Source organism: Hyperolius riggenbachi, chromosome 2 (assembly GCF_040937935.1).
Source record: "Hyperolius riggenbachi isolate aHypRig1 chromosome 2, aHypRig1.pri, whole genome shotgun sequence".
Classification (NCBI taxonomy): Eukaryota; Metazoa; Chordata; class Amphibia; order Anura; family Hyperoliidae; genus Hyperolius; species Hyperolius riggenbachi.
In genome coordinates this window covers 381,089,752-381,114,987 of record NC_090647.1, presented here as the reverse complement: position 1 = coordinate 381,114,987, position 25,236 = coordinate 381,089,752, and the positions used below count along the sequence as shown (strand labels likewise).

The window sequence follows — 25,236 nt, the reverse complement described above, 5'->3', positions numbered from 1 at the left end:
GACAAGGTTCAAGAACAATATACTACTAATAGGCCTAGCTGTAAATTTAAGAAAAATTGGCCGAGCTCTCAGTCTACCCTATTGAAACGGAACATGCAAAATAAAACTGGTCAGTCTACTGCCCCCCAAACGCCCTTTTGATGGTCAATCTGTCCAGACATTACCTGTGGTAGGAAGGCTCCAAGCCTTCGGAAGTGTCTGGATGGAGTCGATCAACGACCAGTGGGTAATTCAAAGATAACTTTAGGTCATCAGTGGGTATTCAAGACTCTACCTCCTGACATCTTCAAATCAACAAGTATCCCAGTAGACAAGGACAAAAGAGAAATTCTGAGGAAGTACATGAAGGACTTGCTTACAAAACAAGCTGTTATAAAAGTTCCAGCTCAGGAGAGAGGACTTGGGGTATACTACCCTCTCTTCTTTGTAAAGAAGAAGACAGGAAATCTAAGGCCAGTAATGGACCTCAGAAACCTCAACTCTTTCATTATAACAGAACATTTCAAGATGGATATTCTCCAAACTATTGTGAAGGTGCTAATGGTTGGGGACTGGGCACTTTCAGTCGACCTAGAAGATGCATACTTGCATACTGATACATCCGGACTACTAGAAGTATTTAAAGGGAACCTAAACTGAGAAGGATATGGATTTTTCCTTTTAAAACAATACCAGTTGCCTGACTCTCCTGCTGATCCTGTGTCTCTAATACTTTTAGCCACAGCCCCTGAACAAGCATGCAGTTCAGGTGCTCTGACTGAAGTCAGACTGGATTAGCTGCATGCTTGTTTCAGGTGTGTGATTCAGCCACTACTGCATTCAAAGAGATCAGCAGGACTGCCAGGCAACTGGCATTGTTTAAAAGGAAACATCCATATCCCTCTCAGTTTAGGTTCCCTTTAAGATTTGTCATAGGGGATCTTCATCTTCAATTCCGATGTTTGCCATTTGGAATATCAACAGCCCCAGGACATTCTCCAAAGTCCTGTTAACTGTGGTAGAGACGGTAAGACTCAGGGGTCTCAGACTTCACCATTATTTAGATGACCTTCTGCTACTTAATCAGGACAGAAAACTCACTCTTCAATACAAACAATTTATTCTTACAGAGCTACAAAGTTTCGGCTGGAAAATCAAAAATTTTTTTTAAAACTCAGTTGGAACCGACGAGAAGATATCTTGTTTCTAGGGGCATGCCTCCAAACTCAACTCAATATAATCAGCCTTCCGGAGGAAAAGCAGGAAAAGCTACGTGCACTGGTACAGAACATGATAGGTTCTACAGTGATAACAGTGTCTCAGCTTATTAGGGACGATGACATCCACCATTCCAATGGTGCGTTGGGCGCAATGGCACACCAGATAGTGGCAAACTGGATTTCTACATTAATGGTGAACAAGACGAATGGATCATCCAATCTTAATAACACAGAGAGCAGGCTCTTCTGATGGCTAGAAAAGAAGAACGTGTCTACAGTCACACACAATTTAAGGGACATGGACAACATCACCTCAAGTTCAAGAACCAGCCAACATTCTAGAGATCAGGGCAGCCTATTTTGCCCTATCCAGTTTCAAGAGCCACCTGCAAGGAGCGGATGTGACACTACATATGGACAATTGCACAGCAGTTACTTGAGAAAGCATGGAGGTACAAGATCGAGAACACTATTTCAGGAGGTGGCACCAATTTTCAATCTGGCCGAGAATCACCTCAGAAGTTTAACAGCAATATACATTCCAGGGGAGGAAAATGTAATGGCAGATTACCTGAGCAGGAAGAGTTTAGACAACAACGAATGGTCCCTGAACAACGAAGTCTTCCAGACAATATGCAACCAATTATGGACTCCAGAGTTGGATCTTATAGCAACGAGACACAACACCAAGTGCAAGAGATTCATCTCAAGGGGGCAGACGCCAACAGCGGAGGCAGTAGATGCACTAGTGGCTCCTTGGGAGTTTAGCACTGCTTATGTGTTCCCCCCAGTTACATTGATTCAACAGTTATTACAGAGACTAATGCAAGAGACGTTAACACTGATTGCAGTAATTTCGTTCTGGCTGAGAAAGCCGTGGTTTCCGCTACTATGGCATCTGAATATGGCATATGGTGGCCGCTATAATAATTTTTCTGGTGCGTGTACATGCCTGCCTAATTTTTCTGGCTGCACTGCAGCTGCAACAACAAAACAAAAGGCATGTACATGTGCCCATTCCCCTTCGTGATCATTACTTTGCCGCGGTGAAGGGGCTTGCATATCAAAATGAAGCAATGACCACCGGCTATATGAGTGTCTCGGGGGGTGGCACACCAAAGATAATAAGGTCGTTGCTTCATTGTGGACAGACCAAATTTGATCAGCTGGACAGTCACTGATGTTCTATCATTGAGCTACCACAGCCCGGCGACCATATGGGCTTGAAAACCGCCATGGCCTGCACTCTGGCCATGGTGCGCACCAGTCCAGCACGGCCGTCACTACGCAAACAGCTGTTTGCAGTGCGTTACACAGTGAGTTTGGTGTGTCAGTGTGAAGCGGTACTCTAATTACACTACCTGATTGATGTATACACATGCAAGATGTTTTACAGCACTTTAGGCCTGCAATTTAGCATTCAATGTGATTTTGGCCCTTAAAACGCAGCTTTGTGTCAAATCCAGATTTTTCCCCGGGACTTTTGGCATGTATCCCACTCCGCCATGCCCCCCTCCAGGTGTTAGACCCCTTGAAACATCTTTTCCACCACTTTTGTGGCCAGCATAAGTGTTTCTAGTTTTCCAAGTTCGCCTCCCCATTGAAGTCTATTGCGGTTCGCAAAAGTTTGCGCGAACCGAGCGTTCGCGGTAGGTTCGCAAACCGAAAATTGTAGGTTCGGCCATCTCTAGTCCCCACACGGCATCTCTGCCTGCCTGCCCCAAAACTAAGTCGGTCCCTACACAGCATCCCTGCCTGCAGGCCACTTGACTGCCTTCTCCGCCACCCCCAACAGGGCCCAGGACACCAGGTGGATTCCTGAATTTTTAAGGCTGCTGACAAAAAGAATAATTTTTCTGGTGCGTGTACATGCCTAATTTTTCTGGCTGCACTGCGGTTGCAACAACAAAACAAAAGGCATGTACACGTGTGAATTTCCCTTCGTGATCGCTACCTTGCCGCAGTGAAGGGCCTTGCGTATCACAATGAAGCAATGACCAGACCTATATCAGTGTGTTGGGGGGGCACACCCAAGATAATAAGGTCGTTGCTTCATTGTGGACAGACCAAAAATTGATCAGCTGGACAGTCACTGTTGTTCTGTCATTGAGCTACCTCAGCCTGACCATATGGGTTGAAAACCGCCATCACCTGCACTCTCGCCATCGTGCGCACCAGTCCAGCACGGCCATCACTACACAAACAGCTGTTTGTGGTGCGTTGCACAGTGAGTTTGGTCTGTTAGTGTGACGCGATACACTTCTTACACTACCTGCTGATGCATGTCTACACACGCAAGATGTTTTCAAGCACTTTATGCCTCCAATTTAGGAATGCAATGTGATTTCTGCCCTTTAGGGTTTATAACCCTGCTGTGCATCAAATCCGTCATTTTCCCTGGGACTTTTAGTGTGTATCCCACTCCGCCATGCCCCCCTCCAGGTGTTAGACCCCTTGAAACATCTTTTTCATCACTCTTGTGGCCAGAAACAGTGTTTGTAGTTTTTACATTTCGCCTGCCCATTGAAGTCTATTGTGCTTCGCATGGTTTGCGCGAACTTGAACTTTTGCGGAAGTTCGCGTTTGAGGTTCGCAAACCCAAAATCGGAGGTTCGAGCTATCTCTACTTGGCAATTTAGCTGATCCTCCTCTGTTGTAGATAAAACCAGGAATCCCACCGGTACTCCTCTGTGAATATCTGCCTGATCTGTATGCTTGTTCTGCTAAAGACAGCTGCTCTACAGACTGTGGCAGTGAGGGCTGACAGGCAGCGCTGCTTGAGTAGAGTGCTTTTAAGAAACTCCGCTGTTGCTCTGCAGGGCTGTAGAAACAGCTTACATGCAATTAGGTGTGTAAATACATGAGCTGTGCAGCGTGCATGCAGAGAAAGATAGGCGGCTGCCGTGTAATGATAAAAGGTTTTTTTATGATACGCACCTTTCAGGAGGTCAGATCCTTCTTTCCTCAGGACTTTGCTTAGAGGACTGCCCTCTTTATATGGGGCCACGATAGTTGCACTGCCTACAGCACATGGGTGTGTTACAGGGCCGGTGCTACCATAGAGGCAAAGGGGGCAATTGCCCCAGGGCCACAGAGCTTGTAGGGGCCCCCAGTGGCTACAAGAGGAAAAAAAAATTCAAATCGACCTTATAGTTTTTGAGAAAATCGATGTTAAAGTTTCAAAGTAAAAAAAAAAATACACATTTAAAAACCTGCCGACTTTAAAGGATACCACAACTGACATGTGGCATAATGAGATAGACATAGGTATGTACAGTGCCTAGCACACAAATAACTATGCTGTGTTCCTTTTTTTCTTTCTCTGCCTGAAAGAGGTAAATATCAGGTATGTAAGTGGCTGACTCAGTCCTGACTCAGACAGGAAGTGAGTACAGTGTGACCTTCACTGATAAGAAATTCCAACTATAAAACACTTTCCTAGAAGAAAATGGCTTCTAAGAGCAAGAAAGAGATAAAAAAGGGGGAAATTCTTATCAGTGAGGGTCACACTGTAGTCACTTCCTGTCTGAGTCAGGACTGAGTCAGCCACTTACATACCTGATATTTACCTCTTTCAGGCAGAGAAAGAAAAAAAGGAACACAGCATAGTTATTTGTGTGCTAGGCACTGTACATACCCATGTCTATCTCATTATGCCACATGTCAGTTGTGGTATCCTTTAATGGTTAATAGCAAATCCACCTTAAATGCTAAACCCTAAATTTGCAGGATATGTTAAGGAGATCATTGGGAATAAGTGGAAAAAACAATTTTTCAAAAAGACCTTATAGTTTTTGAGAAAATCGATTTTAAAGCTTTGAAGGAAAAAAGTATACTTTTAAATGCGGTAAATGTCACTTTTAGTAGTAGTGTAATTTTACATGCATCAAAAGAAAGAGCAATAAATTTCCTGACGGGGTTTCCTGGGGGTCCATACGCAGCCGCAGTGCTTTGGCCAGGGATCGCTATACAGCTGCAATATGTCTGCATGAAGATCCCTGGCATTTTTTCCTATTTTCCCCAAAAATTCTTTAATGTTTAGAGTGTGGGATTTTTTTTTTTAATTATGTGGGGTCCCCCCTCCTGAAACTTTTTAACCCCTTGTCCCCCATGCAGGCTGGGGTAGCCAGAATGTGGAGCTCCGACCGATTGGGGCTTCACACCCTGACTATACCAGCTGCAAAAAAGGTCCCTTAATGCCGATTTTTGTTCTGGGGTATCTGTTGGGGGGGCCCCCAGGTTTATTTTGCCCTGGGGCCCCATTGTTGCTTAAACCGGCCCTGGTGTGTCAGTAATTTGGCATTGGAAATAACAGTGTAAACCCAAATTATTTTCTATCCCTCTTTTGCCCCCTAGAGTTAGGTTTGAAGTGAAAGTGATATGATATCAGACATAACAGACATACCAGACAAGAAATGTTGCCTCCTATAATTTATAAATGTAATTGATTTGCTTTTTTTCTGTACAGGCCAGCTATCTTTGGATGAGTTTATAGATGGTGCTCGCAAGGATAAGTGGGTGATGAAAATGCTACAGATGGATGTCAGTCCTGGCAGTTGGATCAATGAGCAAAGGAGGAAGAGTGCATTATTTTAATAATTGGTGGACTTGCTTTTGAATGTTTTCTAATAAAGCCTTGAAGATTTCCCATGAGAATTGGAATTCTCAAAGATGGAGGAGCAGTCAAAGGACTGAAAACAGATATTCACTCAACGTATGCGCTGCGGCTCTGTGCTTGATGCCCGTAAAGTGGACTGCTGATCAGAAATCATTGCATGTCTAAGTATTTTCTGATTCACAGCTGTTGGTAGGATTTTTCTGATGTCCATGTTTCACCACAGTATTATGCAATATTACAGTTCATTACATATAATTTCTATGTGTAGCCAAACAAGGATAATGTGGGATTCTGACATATCCTTTATTGATATCTCAGAGTGATACTAAAACATTTACATATGGTATTGTGTGAATAAAATATGTAAGTGGATATGACATGCAAGCTTTTAGCTTTTTTATTTGCTTAATACTTTATGAAATTTCTTAGTAGGAGATGACACCCTGAAAGGTTTTTACGGCATGCAGCTGAGAAGATTGGATGGAAAAGATTGGATGATTTAAGGTAAATTATTTAAAGGGGAAGAGACTACCTATAGCTGGTATCTTAAATTAATTTGTCCATATACTAGAGTCCTCAGTCACTTCTGTCCCTCCTAAAACATTTGGGGTACGTTCCATGCATATATATATATATATATATATATATATATATATATATATATATATATATATATATATATATATATATATATATATATATATATATATATGCACAGCCAAAGCCAGTTAGTTCTGCTTCCCCTCAATGATTATTTCATGCATTGACTGGTTTCCCACTTAGTAGTGATAGCATACTGCCAATGGTAGATTTACCATCTTTTCTTAACCACCTTGCGACTGCCTGACCCCGATTGGTGGCCGCAAGGTTGCTCCCCCAGGACCGCCAAATGCAGAAAGGCATCAAGTTCTGGGGAGGAGATTAGCGGGGATTGCGCGCCTATGCTCCGCTCCATCAACAGCAGACTGAAAAGAAAATAAATGGCTGTTTATTTTCGTTGCACAGCGCTGCGAACTAGAGCAGCGCTGTACTGGGGACTGCCCTGTCACTTGGCTGTACCCTGGAGGGCAAAGAAAAAGGATCGCTCTCATAGGCTGATGCCTATGAGAGACAATCTTGCTGATTGGCTGTCAAGGGGGGGGGGGAGATTATCATTTTTAACTTAAAAAAATAATAATAATAATAATAAAAGAAAGCTCTGTTGGTGGGCAGAAAAGGAGGGCAGATGCATTTGTGTGCTAAGTTGTAAGGCCCTGCAGCAAGCTGTTAAAGCTGCAGTGGCCTGAATTTTTTTAAAAAAATTACCTGGTCACTAGGGGGGTGTAAGCCTGTGGTTCTTAAGGTTAAATGAAAAAGTACACATTAGAGGACCAGTGTGTACCACCACCCCCCTTCCTTTCCCACCAAAGTGATGAACTGATCTGATAAATATATTTTTTTCAAAGTGATACATTTATTTATCACTATAAACACCTGCCAAATGCCTAAACACATTGGCCAAACAGTTTTAACAGGTTTGGCAGGTGTTCTCATAGACTCCCGCTGTAATTATTATTGTCATTATTTAGTGTTTATAAAGCTCTGACATCTTCCGCAGTGCTATACGGCGTATATCTAAATGTTATTCTAAAGCAAGAAAAAAGGTGCAAGTAAGGGTTTTGGAAAACATTACCAATGAAACACACACACATATTCTGATCCAAACATTAGTGTTAGTAACTTCAATTTTAATTTATCTCTCTGCTATCACAACTCATGGAGACTATAGTGCTGCCTCCTGATACTTGCAGAGGCGGATCTAGAGGAGTGCACATGGGGCTCCTGCTATAGGCGCCCTTTGTCACTCACCTCCTGGGGGGGCGCATAAGTGGAGCACTTCAAATGCTCCCTCCCAGATCCAAGCACCTCCTGGTTCATTCGCTTGGTGAGGATTTAGCATGCAGCGAGCAAAGTACAGTAGGAGACACTTCAGTGCTGCGTCCCATTCAACTTCCTGCTGCTTAGTTATCGGCTCCCAGTGTTGACTCGCATCCTCCTCCTGATTGGCTGCATGGAGCCCTGCTGCTGCTGCTGCTGGGGCTGATGGGGGCTGGAGAGGAGAGGAGAACAAGTGTCTGTGTAGCTGCAGCGGCTGGAATGACACAGACAGGCAGCGAGTGAGTACTAGAGACTGTCAGATAGGGATCTCATCTAAAAGAAGCCATAATTAGCAAATTCAGATGGGAAACCTGCAGCACTGGGCTAAATGAGAAGGTCTGTGTCTCCCTACTGCGAGTGTGATGAAGCTGATAGTGCTGATAGCCCAAGTATGTAAAGTTCCCGGAGCAGAGAGAGGCAGCTGCCAACAATTTAGATAAGAGAATTACTTGCCTTTCCTCCTGTTCTGTTTTCTCTCACTCTCTCTTACAACGTGCTTTCCTGTCTCTGCCCTGCTCATTGAAGCATGTTGGTGGTGTGTTACATGTCCCTGGGCCTAACAAACGGGACTAGTGATGACTAAACTCCCAGTCTGTCCCTCCTGTTTCACTACCACTCTCACCCTTCTTCTCTCTAGTGTTTTTACCTCCTCTCTTTTTTGCCCTCTCTTTTGTTTCCACCCTCTGCCTTTCTCAGGTCTCACTCTCTCCTCCATTTTCCCATCTCACTCTCCCCTCTCTCTGCTTCTCTTATCCTTCCCCCTCCTCTTTCTACCTAATGTTTCTCCCTTAGGACTTTTAAGTGAAATAAATCTGGCTAGTTTATCTTACTGGGGCTTCTTCCAGCCCCTTGAGGTCATGTGCCCTCAGTGTCATTCCGCACTGCTCGGATCAACCTCTGTCCCCCTCCAAAAGCTGGCAGAGTCCACCAGTCACTGGCCACGACACATGCCCTGCCCCGCCTCCTCGATCACGCTCCCATGGCTGGGAGTGTTCTGTTCTATGGCTGCGCAGTAGCAATTTTGTCTACAGCGCAAGTGCATAATGCTCCCGGCCATGGGAGCGCGATGGAGGAGACACGCGGCACAGGGCCACGCATACAGCTTTCAGAGGGGCAGAGTGGCTGAATGGAGCAGGGGGGAATGACAACCAGGGACCAGATGGACTTCTGGAGGCTAGAAAAGGCCCCAGGAAAGTAACTGGCAACATTACATTCTCTTAAAATCTTTCTTTAAGGCGGCCACAAATGGTCCAATTTCCTGAACTAATGTCCTCATCTGCAGCACTTTACAGAGTACTTAGTCATGTCCCTGACTGTCCTCAGAGGAGCTGGCAAATACTACCGTAGTCATAGTCTAATGATCTACTATATTATTATTATTATGTGTTTATATAACACTGACGTAATCTGCTTTACAGAGTACATAGTCATGTCACTGCCTGTCCTCAGAGGAGCTCACTATCTAATCCTACCATAGTCATAGTCTAATGTCAGGGGAGGGGTGCGGGGCGCAAATTTCAGTGTTTGCCATAGGCGCAATTATACCCAGGTACGCCCCTGGATACTTGACAATGCAACAGTATCACATGACTCCATGCTGTCTCTGGGGAAATAGCATCAGTGCCAGTTGGGGAATTAGTATCAGGAAAAATTGTGACCAGTCTGCTGGGAAATTTACAGCCTTAAAATGGACCCAAATTAAAAATACAAGATTTCAGAAATAAAATCTATTTTCTAAATTATAATAATAAATAGCAGCTTTTTTTCAGCTGCATGATGACAAATATAAAATATTTTACATTTATTGGAGGGACCCCTCCCTTCCTTTCATATTGCCAGGACAGAATCGGGCAAACTGGTGGAGTAGGTGGTGTCCGGCAAAGGAGGAATTGTTAATGGCTGACACCTGGTTATGAAAAGAGAAGGGTGAAAAGCATGCACTGAAATGCTCATAGGCCTGAAGAAGTGTTTATTTAGCTTTGTATGTATCAGAGTGGTGCAACTAAATATTTTGAATTAAAAAAAATGTTTGGTTTGGGTCCGCTTTAAAGGGCTCAATTCACTAATGCTGGACATAGACGGTAAGATATTTGTGCCGGATCGAGCCGCTGGCTCGATCCCGGCTCGTCCCCGCTGGCTCGATCCCGGCTCGTCCCCGCCGGCGCCTGGATCGATCCCCGCTCGTCCCCGCCGGCCCTCCTTATCTTCCGCTCGATTCCACGCTTCTGTCCGCCCACAGGCGGGGAATCGATCTGGCGGGTCATCTGACCTGTCGGATATTATCAATCGAGCCATCAGCGGCTCGATTGATAAGGAGGAAACGAATAGTGTATGCCCAGCATTAGACCGGTTTGGTAAAAATGTAATGTGAGGTAAATTACCTCATGCAGAAAACAACATTTTTTTTTAGCATTCGCTAAAATTTTCACACATGAGGTAATAGTTTGGTAAATTATCAAACATCTTCATCATAATTCACAAAGACATTTACCTCATGCAGTGTTTCATTTGGTATTTGATGGAATATTGCAGTACAGGGACAATGGATGAAAGATGTGATACATATGATCCTGCTCTGCTGACAAGTAGAGTGACAAGTCCAAGCTGCATAAAATTAACATTATTGCTGTACACAATACTAAAAGGTATAACAATACAATATAAACAGTACAACAATTTACAGTACAAGACAATGGTGAATTACAGCTGATGCAATCAACAAATAAAACACCTATCCTCTTCATTTATATTAAATGGCTGCCCACTGGTGACCACTAACAGTTAAACCTACCGGGGGCTAGAGATTAACCAAACAGGGAGCTTTAAGCCAGCAGTAGAGTTGGGCCGAACGGTTTGCCTGCGAACGGTTCCATGCGAACTTCCGTCGTTCGCGTCCGCGTCCCGCAGGCGAACCTTTGCGGAAGTTCGGTTCGCCCCATAATGCACATGGAGGGTCAACTTTGACCCTCTACATCACAGTCAGCAGGCCCAGTGTAGCCAATTAGGCTACACTAGCCCCTGGAGCCCCACCCCTCTTATATAAGGCAGGCAGCGGCGGCCATTACGGTCACTCGTGTGCCTGCAATAGTGAGAGTAGGGCGAGCTGCTGCAGACTGTCTCTCATAGGGAAAGATTAGTTAGGCTTAGCTTGTTCCTGGCTGCATACCTGTTCTGTGAACCCACCACTGCATACCTGTACTGTGAACCCACCACTGCATACCTGTTCAGTGAACCCACCACTGCATACCTGTTCTGTGAACACATCACTGCATACCTGTACTGTGAACCCACCACTGCATACCTGTTCAGTGAACCCACCACTGCATACCTGTTCAGTGAACCCACCACTGCATACCTGAACCTGCCACTGCATACCTGTTCTGTGAACCCACCACTGCATACCTGTTCTGTGAACCCACCACTGCATACCTGTTCAGTGAACCCACCACTGCATACCTGTTGTGTTCAGTGAACCTGCCACTGCATACCTGTTCTGTTCAGTGGACCCGCCACTGTATACCTGTTCAGTGAACCCGCCACTGCATACCTGTTGTGTTCAGTGAACCTGCCACTGCATACCTGTTCTGTGAACCCACCACTGCATACATGTTCTGTTCAGTGGACCCGCCACTGTATACCTGTTCTGTTCAGTGAACCCGCCACTGTATACCTGTTCTGTTCAGTGAACCCGCCACTGTATACCTGTTCAGTGAACCCGCCACTGCATACCTGTTCTGTTCAGTGAACCTGCCACTGCATACCTGTTCTGTGAACCCGCCACTGTATACCTGTACTGTTCAGTGAACCCGCCACTGCATACCTGTTCTGTTCAGTGGACCCGCTACTGTATACCTGTTCTGTTCAGTGAACCCGCCACTGTATACCTGTACTGTTCAGTGAACCCGCCACTGCATACCTGTTCTGTTAAGTGAACCCGCCACTGCATACCTGTTCTGTTCAGTGAACCTGCCACTGTATACCTGTTCTGTTCAGTGAACCCGCCACTGTATACCTGTTCAGTGAACCTGCCACTGCATACCTGTTGTGTTCAGTGAACCCGCCACTGTATACCTGTACTGTTCAATGAACCTGCCACTGCATACCTGTTCTGTGAACCCGCCACTGTATACCTGTACTGTTCAGTGGACCCGCTACTGTATACCTGTTCTGTTCAGTGAACCCGCCACTGCATACCTGTTGTGTTCAGTGAACCCGCCACTGTATACCTGTACTGTTCAGTGAACCCGCCACTGCATACCTGTTCTGTTCAGTGAACCTGCCACTGTATACCTGTTCTGTTCAGTGAACCCACCACTGTATACCTGTTCAGTGAACCCGCCACTGCATACCTGTTGTGTTCAGTGAACCCGCCACTGTATACCTGTTCTGTTCAGTGGACCCGCTACTGTATACCTGTTCTGTTCAGTGAACCCGCCACTGCATACCTGTTGTGTTCAGTGAACCCGCCACTGTATACCTGTACTGTTCAGTGGACCCGCCACTGCATACCTGTTCTGTTCAGTGAACCTGCCACTGTATACCTGTTCTGTGAACCCGCCACTGTATACCTGTTCTGTTCAGTGAACCCACCGCATCAGTGCGTATACCTGTGCAGTTAAGTGAACCCACCTACCTACGTGAGTGCACGCAGTGTGATATACCACTACATGCATACCCGATATGGACAAAACAGGTAGAGGAAGAGGTAGTGCCAGAGCCAGAGGAAGGCCACCCGGCAGGTCTGCGCGAGGTTGTGTAAATGTAATTTCGTGTGGACCTGGCCCACAGTACAGTGCTCAGAAGAAGGCACGTCCCATCACCTCCCAAGATTGTCAGGACGTGGTTGAGTATTTAGCGACACAGAACACCTCATCTTGCTCAGCCACCAGCGCTACTACTAGCACCACTTCCGCTGCATTTGACACTTCGCAAGAATTATTTAGTGTTGAAATCACTGATGCACAGCCATTGTTGTTACAGCCAGATGAATTTTCACCAGCTCATATGTCTGAGTTACGCGGCAACACTATGGATGTAACGTGTAAGGAGGATGAAGGACCTACTGATGGTGCATGTTTGCATTTGTCTGAGGCAAGCGAAGCTGGGCAGGATGATTACGATGATGACGATGATAGGGATCCTCTGTATGTTCTCAATAGAGGAGATGAAGAGGGGGACAGTTCAGAGGGGGAGTCAGAGAGTAGTAGGAGGAGAGAAGTTGCTGAAAGAAGCTGGGGCAGCTCTTCGTCAGAAACAGCTGGTGGCAGTGTCCGGCACCATGTATCGCCACCTATGTACAGCCAGCCAACTTTCCCTTCAGCATCAGCTGCTGAGGTCCCCATAGTGCCCACATCCCAGGGTGGCTCAGCGGTGTGGAAATTTTTTAATGTGTGTGCCTCAGATCGGACCAAAGCCATCTGTTCGCTCTGCCAACAAAAATTGAGCCGTGGAAAGGCAGACACTCACGTAGGGACAAGTGCCTTACGAAGGCACCTGGAGAAAAGGCACCAACAGCAATGGGATGGCCACCTGAGCAAAAGCAGCAGCAGCACACAAAAGAAAAGTCACCCTCCTTCTCCTCTTCCTCCTTCAGGTGCATCATCTGCTTCTGCCGCTTTCTCCCTTCCACCTTCACAGGCACCCTCCTCCACTCCGCCTCTGCCCTTGAGCGCTTCCTGCTCCTCTGCCCACAGCAGCAGTCAGGTGTGCGTGAAGGAAATGTTTGAGCGGAAGAAGCCAATTTCGGCCAGTCACCCCCTTGCCCGGCGTCTGACAGCTGGTGTGGCGGAACTGTTAGCTCGCCAGCTGTTACCATACCGGCTGGTGGACTCCGTAAATTTGTGGCCATCGGAACACCGCAGTGAAAGATGCCAGGCCGCACTTATTTTTCGAGAAAGGCCATACCCCAACTGCACCGTGAAGTTGAGAGGCAAGTGGTGTCATCTCTTGCGAAGAGCGTTGGGTCAAGGGTACACCTGACCATGGATGCCTGGTCTGCCAAGCACGGGCAGGGCCGCTACGTTACGTACACAGCCCATTGGGTCAACCTGGTGGTGAACGATGGCAAGCAGGGCGCAGTGGACCAAATTGTGACACCTCCACGGCTTGCAGGCAGGCCTCCTGCCACCTCCTCTCCTCCTGCTACATGCTCTTCGCTGTCCTCCTCCTCCTTGGCTGAGTGGCAGTTCTCCTCTCCAGCTACACAGCCCCAGCTCCGCAGGGCCTATGCTGCATGCCAGGTACGACGGTGTCACGCCATCTTAGACATGTCTTGTCTCAAAGCGGAGAGTCACACTGGAGCAGCTCTCCTGGCTGCTCTTAAGAAACAGGTGGATGAGTGGCTGACCCCGCACCACCTGGAGATAGGCAATGTGGTGTGCGACAACGGCAGCAATCTGCTTGCCGCTTTGCATATGGGGAAGCTGACACACATACCCTGCATGGCACATGTCATGAATCTAGTTGTTCAAAGATTTGTGGCAAAGTACCCTGGCTTAGCGGATGTCCTGAAGCAGGCCAGGAAGTTCTGTGGGCATTTGAGGCGGTCTTACACAGCCATGGCACGCTTTGCGGAAATTCAGCGGAAAAACAACTTGCCGGTGAGACGCCTCATTTGCGATAGCCCGACTCGCTGGAATTCGACCCTGCTTATGTTCTCCCGCCTGCTAGAACAGAAGAAAGCCGTCACCCAGTACCTCTACAACTACAGTAGAATGAAACAGTCTGGGAAGATGGGGATGTTCTGGCCCGACAACTGGACACTGATGAAAAATGCATGCAGGCTCATGCGGCCGTTTGAGGAGGTGACCAACCTGGTGAGTCACAGTGAGGGCACCATCAGCGACTTAATTCCCTATGCTTACTTCTTGGAGCGTGCTGTGCGTAGAGTGGCGGATGAAGCTGCGAATGAGCGTGACCAGGAACCGTTATGGCAGGAACAGGCATGGGACCAATTTTCATCAGACCCAGCTGTTTCCTCAACACCTGCGGCAGCACAGAGGGGGAGGAGGAGGAAGAAGAGAAGTCGTGTGCAGAAGATGAGTCAGACTCAGAGGATGATGAGCAAGGTGTTTCTTTGGGGGAGGAGGAGGAGGAGGGGATGGTGGCAGGAGAACACCCGTAGCAGGCGTCGCAGGGGGCTTGTGCTGCTCAACTTTCCCGTGGTATTGTTCGCGGCTGGGGGGAGGAGGTTGACTTACGTGACGTCACTGAGGAAGAGCAAGAGGAGATGGAGGGTACTGGATCCGACTTTGTGCAGATGTCGTCTTTTATGCTGTCCTGCCTGTTGAGGGACCCCCGTATAAAAAACCTCAAGGGGAATGAGCTGTACTGGGTGGCCACACTACTAGACCCTCGGTACAGGCACAAAGTGGCGGACCTGTTACCAACTCACCTGAAGGTGGAAAGGATGCAGCACATGCAGAACCAGCTGTCAACTATGCTTTACAATGCCTTTAAGGGTGATGTGACAGCACAACGCCAGCAAGGTACCACTGCCACTAATCCTCCTCCCGTGTCCACGCAGTCAAAGACAGGACGCTCCAGCGATCTCATGGTGATGTCGGACATGCGGACGTTCTTTAGTCCAACGCCTCGCCGTAGCCCTTCCGGATCCACCCTCCACCAACGCCTGGAATGGCAGGTAGCCGACTACCTGGCCTTAAGTGTGGATGTAGACACTGCTGTGAACAGCGATGAGGAACCCTTGAACTACTGGGTGCGCAGGCTTGACCTGTGGCCAGAGCTGTCCCAATTTGCCATCCAACTTCTCTCCTGCCCTGCCGCAAGCGTCCTGTCAGAAAGGACCTTCAGCGCAGCTGGAGGCATTGTCACTGAGAAGAGAAGTCGCCTAAGTCACAAAAGTGTTAAGTACCTCACCTTTATCAAAATGAATGAGGCATGGATCCCGGAGGGCTGCTGCCCGCCCCAAGACTAAGTCAGTCCCCGCACACACAGCATCTCTGCCTGCACGCCGTGTGACTGGCTGCCTGGCCTGCCCCAAGAAGACTAAGTCACTCCCAGTCCCTCCACACAGCATGTCTGCCTGCAGGCCGCTTGACTACCTTCTCTGCCACCACCAACAGGGTCCGGGACTCCAGACGGATTGCTGAATTTTTTAGGCCGCTGCTACCAGCGGCCGCTGTAATAATTTTTCTGGTGTGTGTACATGACTGCCTAATTTTTCTGGCTGCACTGCGGGCAGCTGCAACAACAAAAGAAAAGGCATGTACATGCGCCCATTCCCCTTCGTGATCATTACCTTGCCGTGGTGAAGGGGCTTGCGTATCACAATGAAGCAATGACCGGTGCCTAGATGAGTCTCTCGGGGGGCACACAAAAGATAATAAGGTCGTTGCTTCATTGTGGTCAGACCAAATTTGATCAGCTGGACAGTCACTGTTCTGTCATTCAGCTACATCAGCCAGGCAACCATATGGGCTGTAAAGCCACCAAAACCTGCACTCTCGCCATGGTGCGCACCAGTCCAGCACGGCTGTCACTACACAAACAGCTGTTTGCGGTGCGTTACACGGTGAGTTTGGTGTGTCAGTGTGAAGCAGTACCTTAATTACACTACCTGATTGATGTATACACATGCAAGATGTTTTAAAGCACTTTAGGCTTGTCATTTAGCATTCAATGTGATTTCTGCCCTTAAAACGCTGCTTTGCGTCAAATCCAGATTTTTCCCGGGGACTTTTGGCGTGTATCCCACTCCTCCCTGCCCCCCTACAGGTGTTAGACCCCTTGAAACATCTTTTCCATCACTTTTGTGGCCAGCATAATTTTTTTTTTTCAAAGTTCGCATCCCCATTGAAGTCTATTGCGGTTCGCGAACTTTAACGCAAACCGAACGTTACGCGAAAGTTCGCGAACCCGGTTCGCGAACCTAAAATCGGAGGTTCGACCCAACTGTAGCCAGCAGTAGAGGCCCTGAAGGAAAAAGCCTGCAGCCCATTTTATGCCATTAGAAGGTAACTTCACCACCTTAAACCACCGGTGAGAGTCTGGGTAAAGATATTCGACAGCATCATCACCCCAATCCTGCTCTATAGCAGTGAGGTATGGGCCCCGTTCACCTACCCTGACCATTAAAAATGGAACTCCAGCCCAACAGAAATCTTTCATCTAGAGTTCTGCAAGTATCTTCTCCAAGTCCATCGCAGCACTTCAAACTCAGCTTGCCGGGCAGAGCTAGGTAGATTCCCACCATGGCTGACTATCCAGCAGAGGGTGCTCTCATACTGGGCACATATACAGAGCAACAGCCCCAGCACTTACCACCATAAAGCCTCACTGAGCTAGGGGGGCGAGGCTATACCAGGCGCTTTGAAACAAAGCGTCAGCAGCCAGCCCAGCCAAGACCACCAACACAGGCTGACAAAAGCCCAAATAAAAGGGACAATAGAAAGCTGCAAGGACCGATACCTGGAAGAATGGCGAAGTGACATAAAGAAATCCCAGAAACTCACCTTCTACCAATCACTGCAGAGAGAGTACACAATTGCTCCATATCTAGAGAGGCTACACCACCACAAAGACAGACAGACCTTGAGCCTTTACCGTCTAAACTTCCACAACCTGGAGATAGAGACAGGGTGACCCAGACAGACATGGAAGCCCCGGGAGGACAGACTGTGCAGGCAATGTGACCAGGGGGTCCTGGAAGATGAGGCCCACTTCCTTCTACACTGCAGCAAATATACACTATTGAGGACCGCCCACTTCCAGAGATTCTCTGCCCACATCCCAGATTTCACCTCCACAGATGAAGAGAGGAAACTCTACATCCTACTAGGGGAAGAGGAAAAAACTGTACAAATAGCAGCCCGATATATCACTGCCTGCCACCAACTGAGAGGAACATGATACCACATGGACTGTATACCCCCTACACTCCCCTCTCCTATGGACTGTAAATCTATACCCCCCTCCCCTATGGACTGTACATCTCATCCCCCCATACCATCCCTTACATTCTCCACACTCCTACAGACTGTATACCTATATCCTTCCCTTATTCCCACAACCCCCCCCCCTCCCCCATGTTAATGCTTTGCTTTGCTTTGGCAATGCTAAATGTATTTGGTCCTACCAATAAAGCTGTTTGGATTTGGATTTGGCTGTGCAACAGGTTTTACATAGGAAAATGTGTTTTTACATTACACAGCATTGAGAGACAGAGGAGAGAGTGAACCCTGGCCAGCAAGCCTTCAAGGACACCTGAAGTGAGAGGGATATGGAGGCTGCCATGTTGATTTCCCTTTAAGCATCAATTGCCTGGCTGTCCTGCTAATCCTCTGCCTAATACTTACTACAAGCATAAAGCAGATCAGCTGTTTCTGAAATTATTGTCAGATCTCACAAGATTAGCTGCATGCTTGTTTCAGGTATTATTCAGACACTTCTGCAGCCAGGACTGCCAGGAAACTGGTATCGTTCAAAAGGAAATAAATATAGCGGTCTCCATATTCTTCTCCCTTCAGGGTCACTTTAAAATGGCCATACACAATACAATCAAATCAATCAGATTTCCACTTTTTCCTTATAAAACCTATTGATTGTTTTAAAAATTGAAAATAATTTATTTCAGTCAAATGATTTTTCTCTTTTTTTTTTCTGATTCGATGTGTTGGAAAAATCAGATAGAAAAATATAAAAAGTGAAAGTTCTTTTCAATCATTTGATATTTTCAGAACAATCCATCAAAAGTGTATATGGTATATTGGTAAAACATTTTCTGATCAATCAATCAAGTCGAAGAATCTATCTGATTTCTCTGGTCTAAAAAAAAAAAATGATTACTATACAATAATATTGTGGAGTTGTGTTTTACAACATGTGAAATTACAGGATAAAAAATGTTTTCGTTAACTTTTTTCCTTTCCTGAATAGTTTCATTACCATTTCTCTTTTCTCTACCCTCTGTTTCCCCTTTTCTCCCTCCTTTTAAAGTGAACCTAAAGTCACTTAAAAAAAACGAGATTAACTCACCTGGGGCTTCCCTCAGCCCCCTGCGGACGATCGGTGCCCTCGCAACTCCGCTCCGATGTCCCAGGACCCGCCGGCGAGCACTTCCGGTTTGGCCGTCACCGGCCGACAGGGATGGGAACGCGAGTGATTGTTCGCGTTCCCAGCCTGTATATCGCCCCCTATGCTGCTATTGCGGCCAGGAGGTCGCAATAGCAGCATAGGGGGCGATATACAGGCTGGGAACGCGAACAATCACTCGCGTTCCCATCCCTGTCGGCCGGTGACGGCCAAACCGGAAGTGCTCGCCGGCGGGTCCTGGGACATCGGAGCGGAGCTGCGAGGGCACCGATCGTCTGCAGGGGGCTGAGGGAAGCCCCAGGTGAGTTAATCTCGTTTTTTTTAAGTGACTTTAGATTTACTTTAAACACCCTCTCAAATGGCTGTTTGTTAGTTATGACAGCTCCAGGCTGGAGATAAAATACCAAACATCTTACTTGTTTTACCACGTGTTATCCTTTGTGATTGGACATTTATAAGGTATTTATACCTCACAAGTTTATTTACCTCACAAGTTTGATAATTTATCTCACAAGTTTAATTACCATATTGTCCGCCATATAAGACGCACTTTTTCTCCCCCAAAAATGGGGAGAAAAAGTCCCTGCGTCTTATACGGCTAAGGCAGGGAATCCCCGAATAATGAACACCCGCCGATAGGAACCGCGACCCGCCACCACATCAGGGATTCCCTGCACTGCCCCTTTTGTGCTGCTCTGCCCCGCGTGTGTGCTCCTGTCTCCCGCATGTGGTCCGCTTTCTGGCAACAATTCATGTGTATGTCCGCAAACACCGCCGCCGCCGCTTGTGCATATGTTCCCCCTGTGTGGTCCGCAACTGCCCGCTTGTGCCCCTACTTGAGTCGCCGCTTTCCCATGGTGTAAATAGTAAGCTCTCGCTTGTCAGGAACCGGCCCCGCAGCAAGCCTGCGGATACGGCTCCCGACTGCGGGTTTGACCAGATTGAGAGGGGAAGCAGCCTTAGTCGAGCTAACACAAGGCTGTGACCCCTCAGAACACTTCTCACTGCAACCACTAGCTGCCGCTAGACACTTCCACTCTGCTGTCGAGTGTTCTGCACACAATCCGCGGTTCCGTTTTCGGGTCAGCTTTACGCTTTAGGCCGAATACGGGAACACCACGCACACACACAATACAATCGTACAGTAGCACGGCACAATCAGGCACAGAACTTGTAATGCAAGTTACACTACAGTCTCTCCTTCTAGGCTATGAGCGTTAGTTTAGTACAGCAGAAGTCAAACTTATTAAATATCGATTTAATATTCCAGAAAAAAAGTGGAACAATACAGAAAATAATATATACAAAAGATTACAAAACAAAGGAAAAAGTTACATATAGTTACATAGTTATTTTGGTTGAAAAAAGACATACATCCATCGAGTTCAACCAGTATAAAGTACAACACCAGCCTGCTCCCTCACATATCCTTGTTGATCCAGAGGAAGGCGAAAAAACCCTTACAAGGCATGGTCCAATTAGCCCCTAAAGGGAAAAATTCCTTCCCGACTCCAGATGGCAATCAGACAAAATCCCTGGATCAACATCAATAGGCATTACCTAGTAATTGTAGCCATGGATGTCTTTCAACGCAAGGAAAGCATCTAAGCCCCCTTTAAATGCAGGTATAGAGTTTGCCATAACGACTTCCTGTGGCAATGCATTCCACATCTTAATCACTCTTACTGTAAAGAACCCTTTCCTAAATAAATGGCTACAACGTTTTTCCTCCATGCGCAGATCATGTCCTCTAGTCCTTTGAGAAGGCCTAGGGACAAAAAGCTCATCCGCCAAGCTATTATATTGCCCTCTGATGTATTTATACATGTTAATTAGATCCCCTCTAAGGTGTCTTTTCTCTAGACTAAACAAACCCAGTTTATCTAACCTTTCTTGATAAGTGAGACCTTCCATCCCACGTATCAATTTTGTTGCTCGTCTCTGCACCTGCTCTAAAACTGCAATATCTTTTTTGTAATGTGGTGCCCAGAACTGAATTCCATATTCCAGATGTGGCCTGACTGGAGAGTTAAACAGGGGCAATATTATGCTAGCATCTCGAGTTTTTATTTCCCTTTTAATGCATTCCAAAATTTTGTTAGCTTTAGCTGCAGCTGCTTGGCATTGAGTATGATTATTTAACTTGTTGTCAATGAGTACTCCTAAGTCCTTCTCCAAGTTTGATGTCCCCAACTGTATCCCATTTATTTTGTATGGTGCTAGACCATGTCCAAATGCATGACTTTACATTTGTCAACATTGAATTTTATCTGCCATGTATGTGCCCATATAGCCATCCTATCCAGATCCTGTTGCAATATGACACTATCTTCCTGAGAGTTGATGATTCTGCACAATTTTGTATCATCTGCAAAAATAGCAACATTGCTCACTACTGCATCTACTAGGTCATTAATAAATAAATTGAAGAGCACTGGACCCAGAACAGACCCCTGTGGGACCCCACTGCTAACAGTCTACCATTTTGAGTACGATCCATTGACCACAACTCTTTGTTTTCTGTCCATTAGCCAGTTCCCTATCCATGAACACAGACTCTTCCCCAGTCCTTGCATCCTCAACTTTTGCACCAGACTTTTGTGGGGAACAGCGTCGAAGGCCTTTACAAAGTCCAAGTATATCACATCTACAGCATTCCCAATATCCATATTAGCATTCACTACCTCATAAAAGCTGAGCATGTTAGTCAAACAGGACCTGTCTTTAGTAAACCCATGTTGATGCTGAGAAATAAGATTATTTTCTACTATGAAGTCATGTATAGTATCTCTTAGCAACCCCTCAAATAGTTTGTATACAACTGATGTTAAGCTTACAGGTCTATAATTTCCTGGATCTTATTTTTTGCCCTTCTTAAATAATGGGAAAACGTGGGCTGTACGACAATCCACTGGCTTAAATAATGGGAAAACGTGGGCTGTACGCCAATCCACTGGGACTCTGCCAGTTGCAAGAGAGTCACAAAAGATAAGATAAAGGGGTTTATCTATAACTGAACTTAATTACCTTAGGACCCGAGGATGCATGCCATCCGGGCCAGGTGCCTTGTCTATTTTTAATTTATTTAGTCTTGCCTTCACTTCTTCCTGCGTTAAGTATTTAATATTACAGTTAGAAGATTGAGACTCTTCCGCCTCTGTAGTTTGCAACAGTGCTGTTTATTTTGTGAAGACAGAAGCAAAGAAAACTCTGCCTTACCTTGGTCATCCACCATTGAGTTCCCACCCTCATCCTTTAGGAGTCCTATACAGTCAATCTTTCTTTTTTTAGAGTTAATGTACTTGTAAAACTTCTTTGGGTTAGATTTGATATTCCTAGCGATTTGATTTTCAGCTTCAATCATTGCCAGCCTAATTTCTTTTTTACAATTTTTATTGCACTCCTTATAATTGCTTAGTGCAGCTTCGGTCCCCTCCTGTTTTAAGACCTTATAGGCATTCTTTTTCCTCTTCATTTTATCTTTAACCTTTCTATTCACCCATAGAGGCCTTTTTTTATTCCTAGATATTTTGTTTCCATATGGGATATACATACTACAATATTGATTGAGTATAAGTTTAAAAGCTTGCCATTTCCCTTCAGTGTCTTCCCCTTGTAGTACATTATCCCAGTTCACCAAACTTAGTGCCTGCCTAATTTGATTGAACTTTGCTTTTCTAAAATTCATAGTTTTAGTGGTCCCGCTGCCCCGTGGCCTATCAGTCACCAGATCAAACGTTATCATGTTACAAAGTAAAAGTAACAATGATACACATGACAATTTGCATAAAAATAAAATGGGATAAACGTTACCAGCTCATCGATCTGAGCATAGTCTGCGGGAGAACGCAGCTTCTGGTCAGACCAGGATAGCCCTAGCGTTTGCTATCTCCAAAGAACTACCAGTTATGACTATCCTAGGCCACTTATATAGTCCGTTGTGTGGCCCGGGGCCACTCAAATGTCCATATCCAGGAATAATCCAATTTCCTACATAACGCGTGTCATTTCCTTTCTGTGATATGCAATTTCAAAGCTTTCCTGTCTCAGCTTTTAAAGTTTCCAGAGATTTCCAAACCACTTGCAGCAGGCTATCATATGTAAATTCCTGGCTCAGGCTGGTGTGGTCTGCAGCCAGTGTAGTTGACACATCGGAGACAGTATTTCACAGCAGATCACAGCAGATCAAAGGTGGGGACTTGACTGCTCTTGGCATAATAAGCCATTTCCTGGACAGAGGCTAGTTAGCCAATTAGCAGTTCCTGCTCCTATTCACAATCGTTCACCTTCAGATGCAAATGTAGTTGTCATTGACATACAGACAATCCAAGCTTCCTTGAGCCAGGTGACAATACCTTTAAAAGCCAGCTACCCGACTGGCCTCTTAACATACATACACATCTGAGGTAGTCCACAGTAGACAGAAAAATGAAAAAAATATGTTCCTGTATTATCCTTAACATCATAACTAGCTGCTATCATGACACCTACCCTCTTCAAGGGGGACTGGCCTGGGGGGGTAACTCCTTAGCATTCTCATCAGGGGTTCCCCACCTGGCAGTTAGCTCCAAGCTACACGGCTGGAAAACTATGCAAGGTGGCTGCAATGCGTTGTTGCCCCTGGCAACCTGACGTAACCAACTATGGGGATGATGGTCCGTGGCGACCGTGAATTTGCAACCATAGAAACAGTGCTGCAGCTTTTGTAGGGCCCATACAATTGCCAAGCACTCCTTCTCTATGGTGGCATAAGCTACCTCCCGGGGTAGCAGCTTCCGACTTAAATACAGAATCGGATGTTCTTCCCCAGCTTGGTTTACCTGGCTTAACAGCACCTAGGCCAAAGGCTGAGGCGTCCGTCTGGACTACAAACCGTCGGCTGAAGTGTGGCGCTTGCAACACTGGAGGGCTAGCTAGGGCCCTCTTCAGAGCTGTGAATGACTGTTCACATTCTGGTGTCCAGTGAATCTGCTTGGGCAGCTTCTTTTTTGTGAGGTCTGTCTCCTCCATTTCGGACAGCTCCGAGGGAATAACTTCCCAGAACCCTCTCAGCCCGCCCCCTCCAGCTGGTGACCCACTGGCCAGATCCCTGAGCTCTTCCAGGCTGCTGTCAAATCTAACAGCCTTTAAAGAGCTCAGTGCTGCCTGTCACACACGCCAGGAAGGCTGCAGACGGAGAGACTCCTGGGCCCTCAGGGCCAGGTTCCGAAGTGGATGTTGCTGACCCGCCAACATTTGCCACTTCAGCGGACAGTCCCTCTGCTGTAGACCCGCTAGCGCTGCTGGTTACCACTGCATTGGAGGGAGTGTCCGCATCACACATATCATTGCTCATACCTTTTATCTCAAAATCACCTAAAAGGGAAAGATCTGGCCTGGTGCCATCTGCCCCTTCAGTGGGCAGTTCATCTGCTGCAGCCCAGCGAACACTGCTGGTTACTCCTGCAGCTGACGGAGTGTCCACATGACACACAGCATTAGGTAGTACAACACATATGACATCAGCATTATCAGCCCTACATATACTGTCATTTAGAACATCACATACAACATCAACATTATCTGCAGCATTGCACACATTGCTAATCAGCACTTCACAAGTAGCATCAACATGTTCCTGCATCGATCGCCTCGATAGTCCGTGCGTCATAAATGACATCATCAGTTTCTGCATTTTCTGTATCAACATGTCCCACTCCAGGCCTAGGCAATGGAGACTCACTAGAGTTGGCTCCTAGTGTACAGTCCGTAGCCCCGGGAGGCCAACCAGCACCCCCCACTTGCACAGAGTTACCAAACAGTACCTTGCAAGAGTCCTGAACTTCTGCTGGGGAGGCGGGCTCCACGGGGGTTGGAGTAGGCTCATACCGGGTCACTAACCGTCCCAGGTCAGTACCCAACAAAATATTTGTGGGGATGGCATCAGTTACCAATTAATTTACAAAGAGACACGCACACCAAGCCAATTTGAATGCTTATAAAAGTGTATTCACAATTTATACATTAATAGTGCTACATGCTGGTCTGAACTCTCAGTACCAGTGGAAAGATACATAACATACATAACATACAAGATTGACATACAAAATACAGTATATGGGATGACCCACAGTTAACTGGAGAGATGCTAAAGCAGCAGTATGAACTCATATAAACATAGTCCAAGGCATAGGGGCTATCTGTAGTTCAAGAAAGCATCTAACCAGAATGGGTCCCTAGGAGAACCAAGTTCCCTGTAATGAACGTCCAGAGACAGAGTCCCAATGTGAGTATAAGCGTGGAACAATATAAACAAGCAGAATGAGATGAGGTGCTGTAACCCTCAACTTTTTACCCAGACGTCGGCGTTTCGGAAGTATTTCCTTTTTCGATGGGTTCAGAGCAGAATAAGTTACCACAGCAAGGCGGATGGGAGGCAGCGTCGCTGCCTCCCATCCGCCTTGCTGTGGT

The 25,236-nt window shown here is 46.5% G+C and overlaps 1 protein-coding gene across 1 annotated transcript in view; it reads left to right on the top strand.

Moving 5' to 3' along the window:
- Window positions 1-6,157, top strand: part of GUCA1B (guanylate cyclase activator 1B) — a 333,757-nt gene extending 327,600 nt beyond the window's left edge. Inside the window, exon 4 of the mRNA XM_068269753.1 lies at window positions 5,668-6,157. Within this exon, the coding sequence (XP_068125854.1) occupies window positions 5,668-5,795 (128 nt within the window). The 3' untranslated portion in view covers window positions 5,796-6,157. The remainder of the gene's footprint in view (window positions 1-5,667) is intronic.
- Window positions 6,158-25,236: the final 19,079 nt, after the last annotated feature.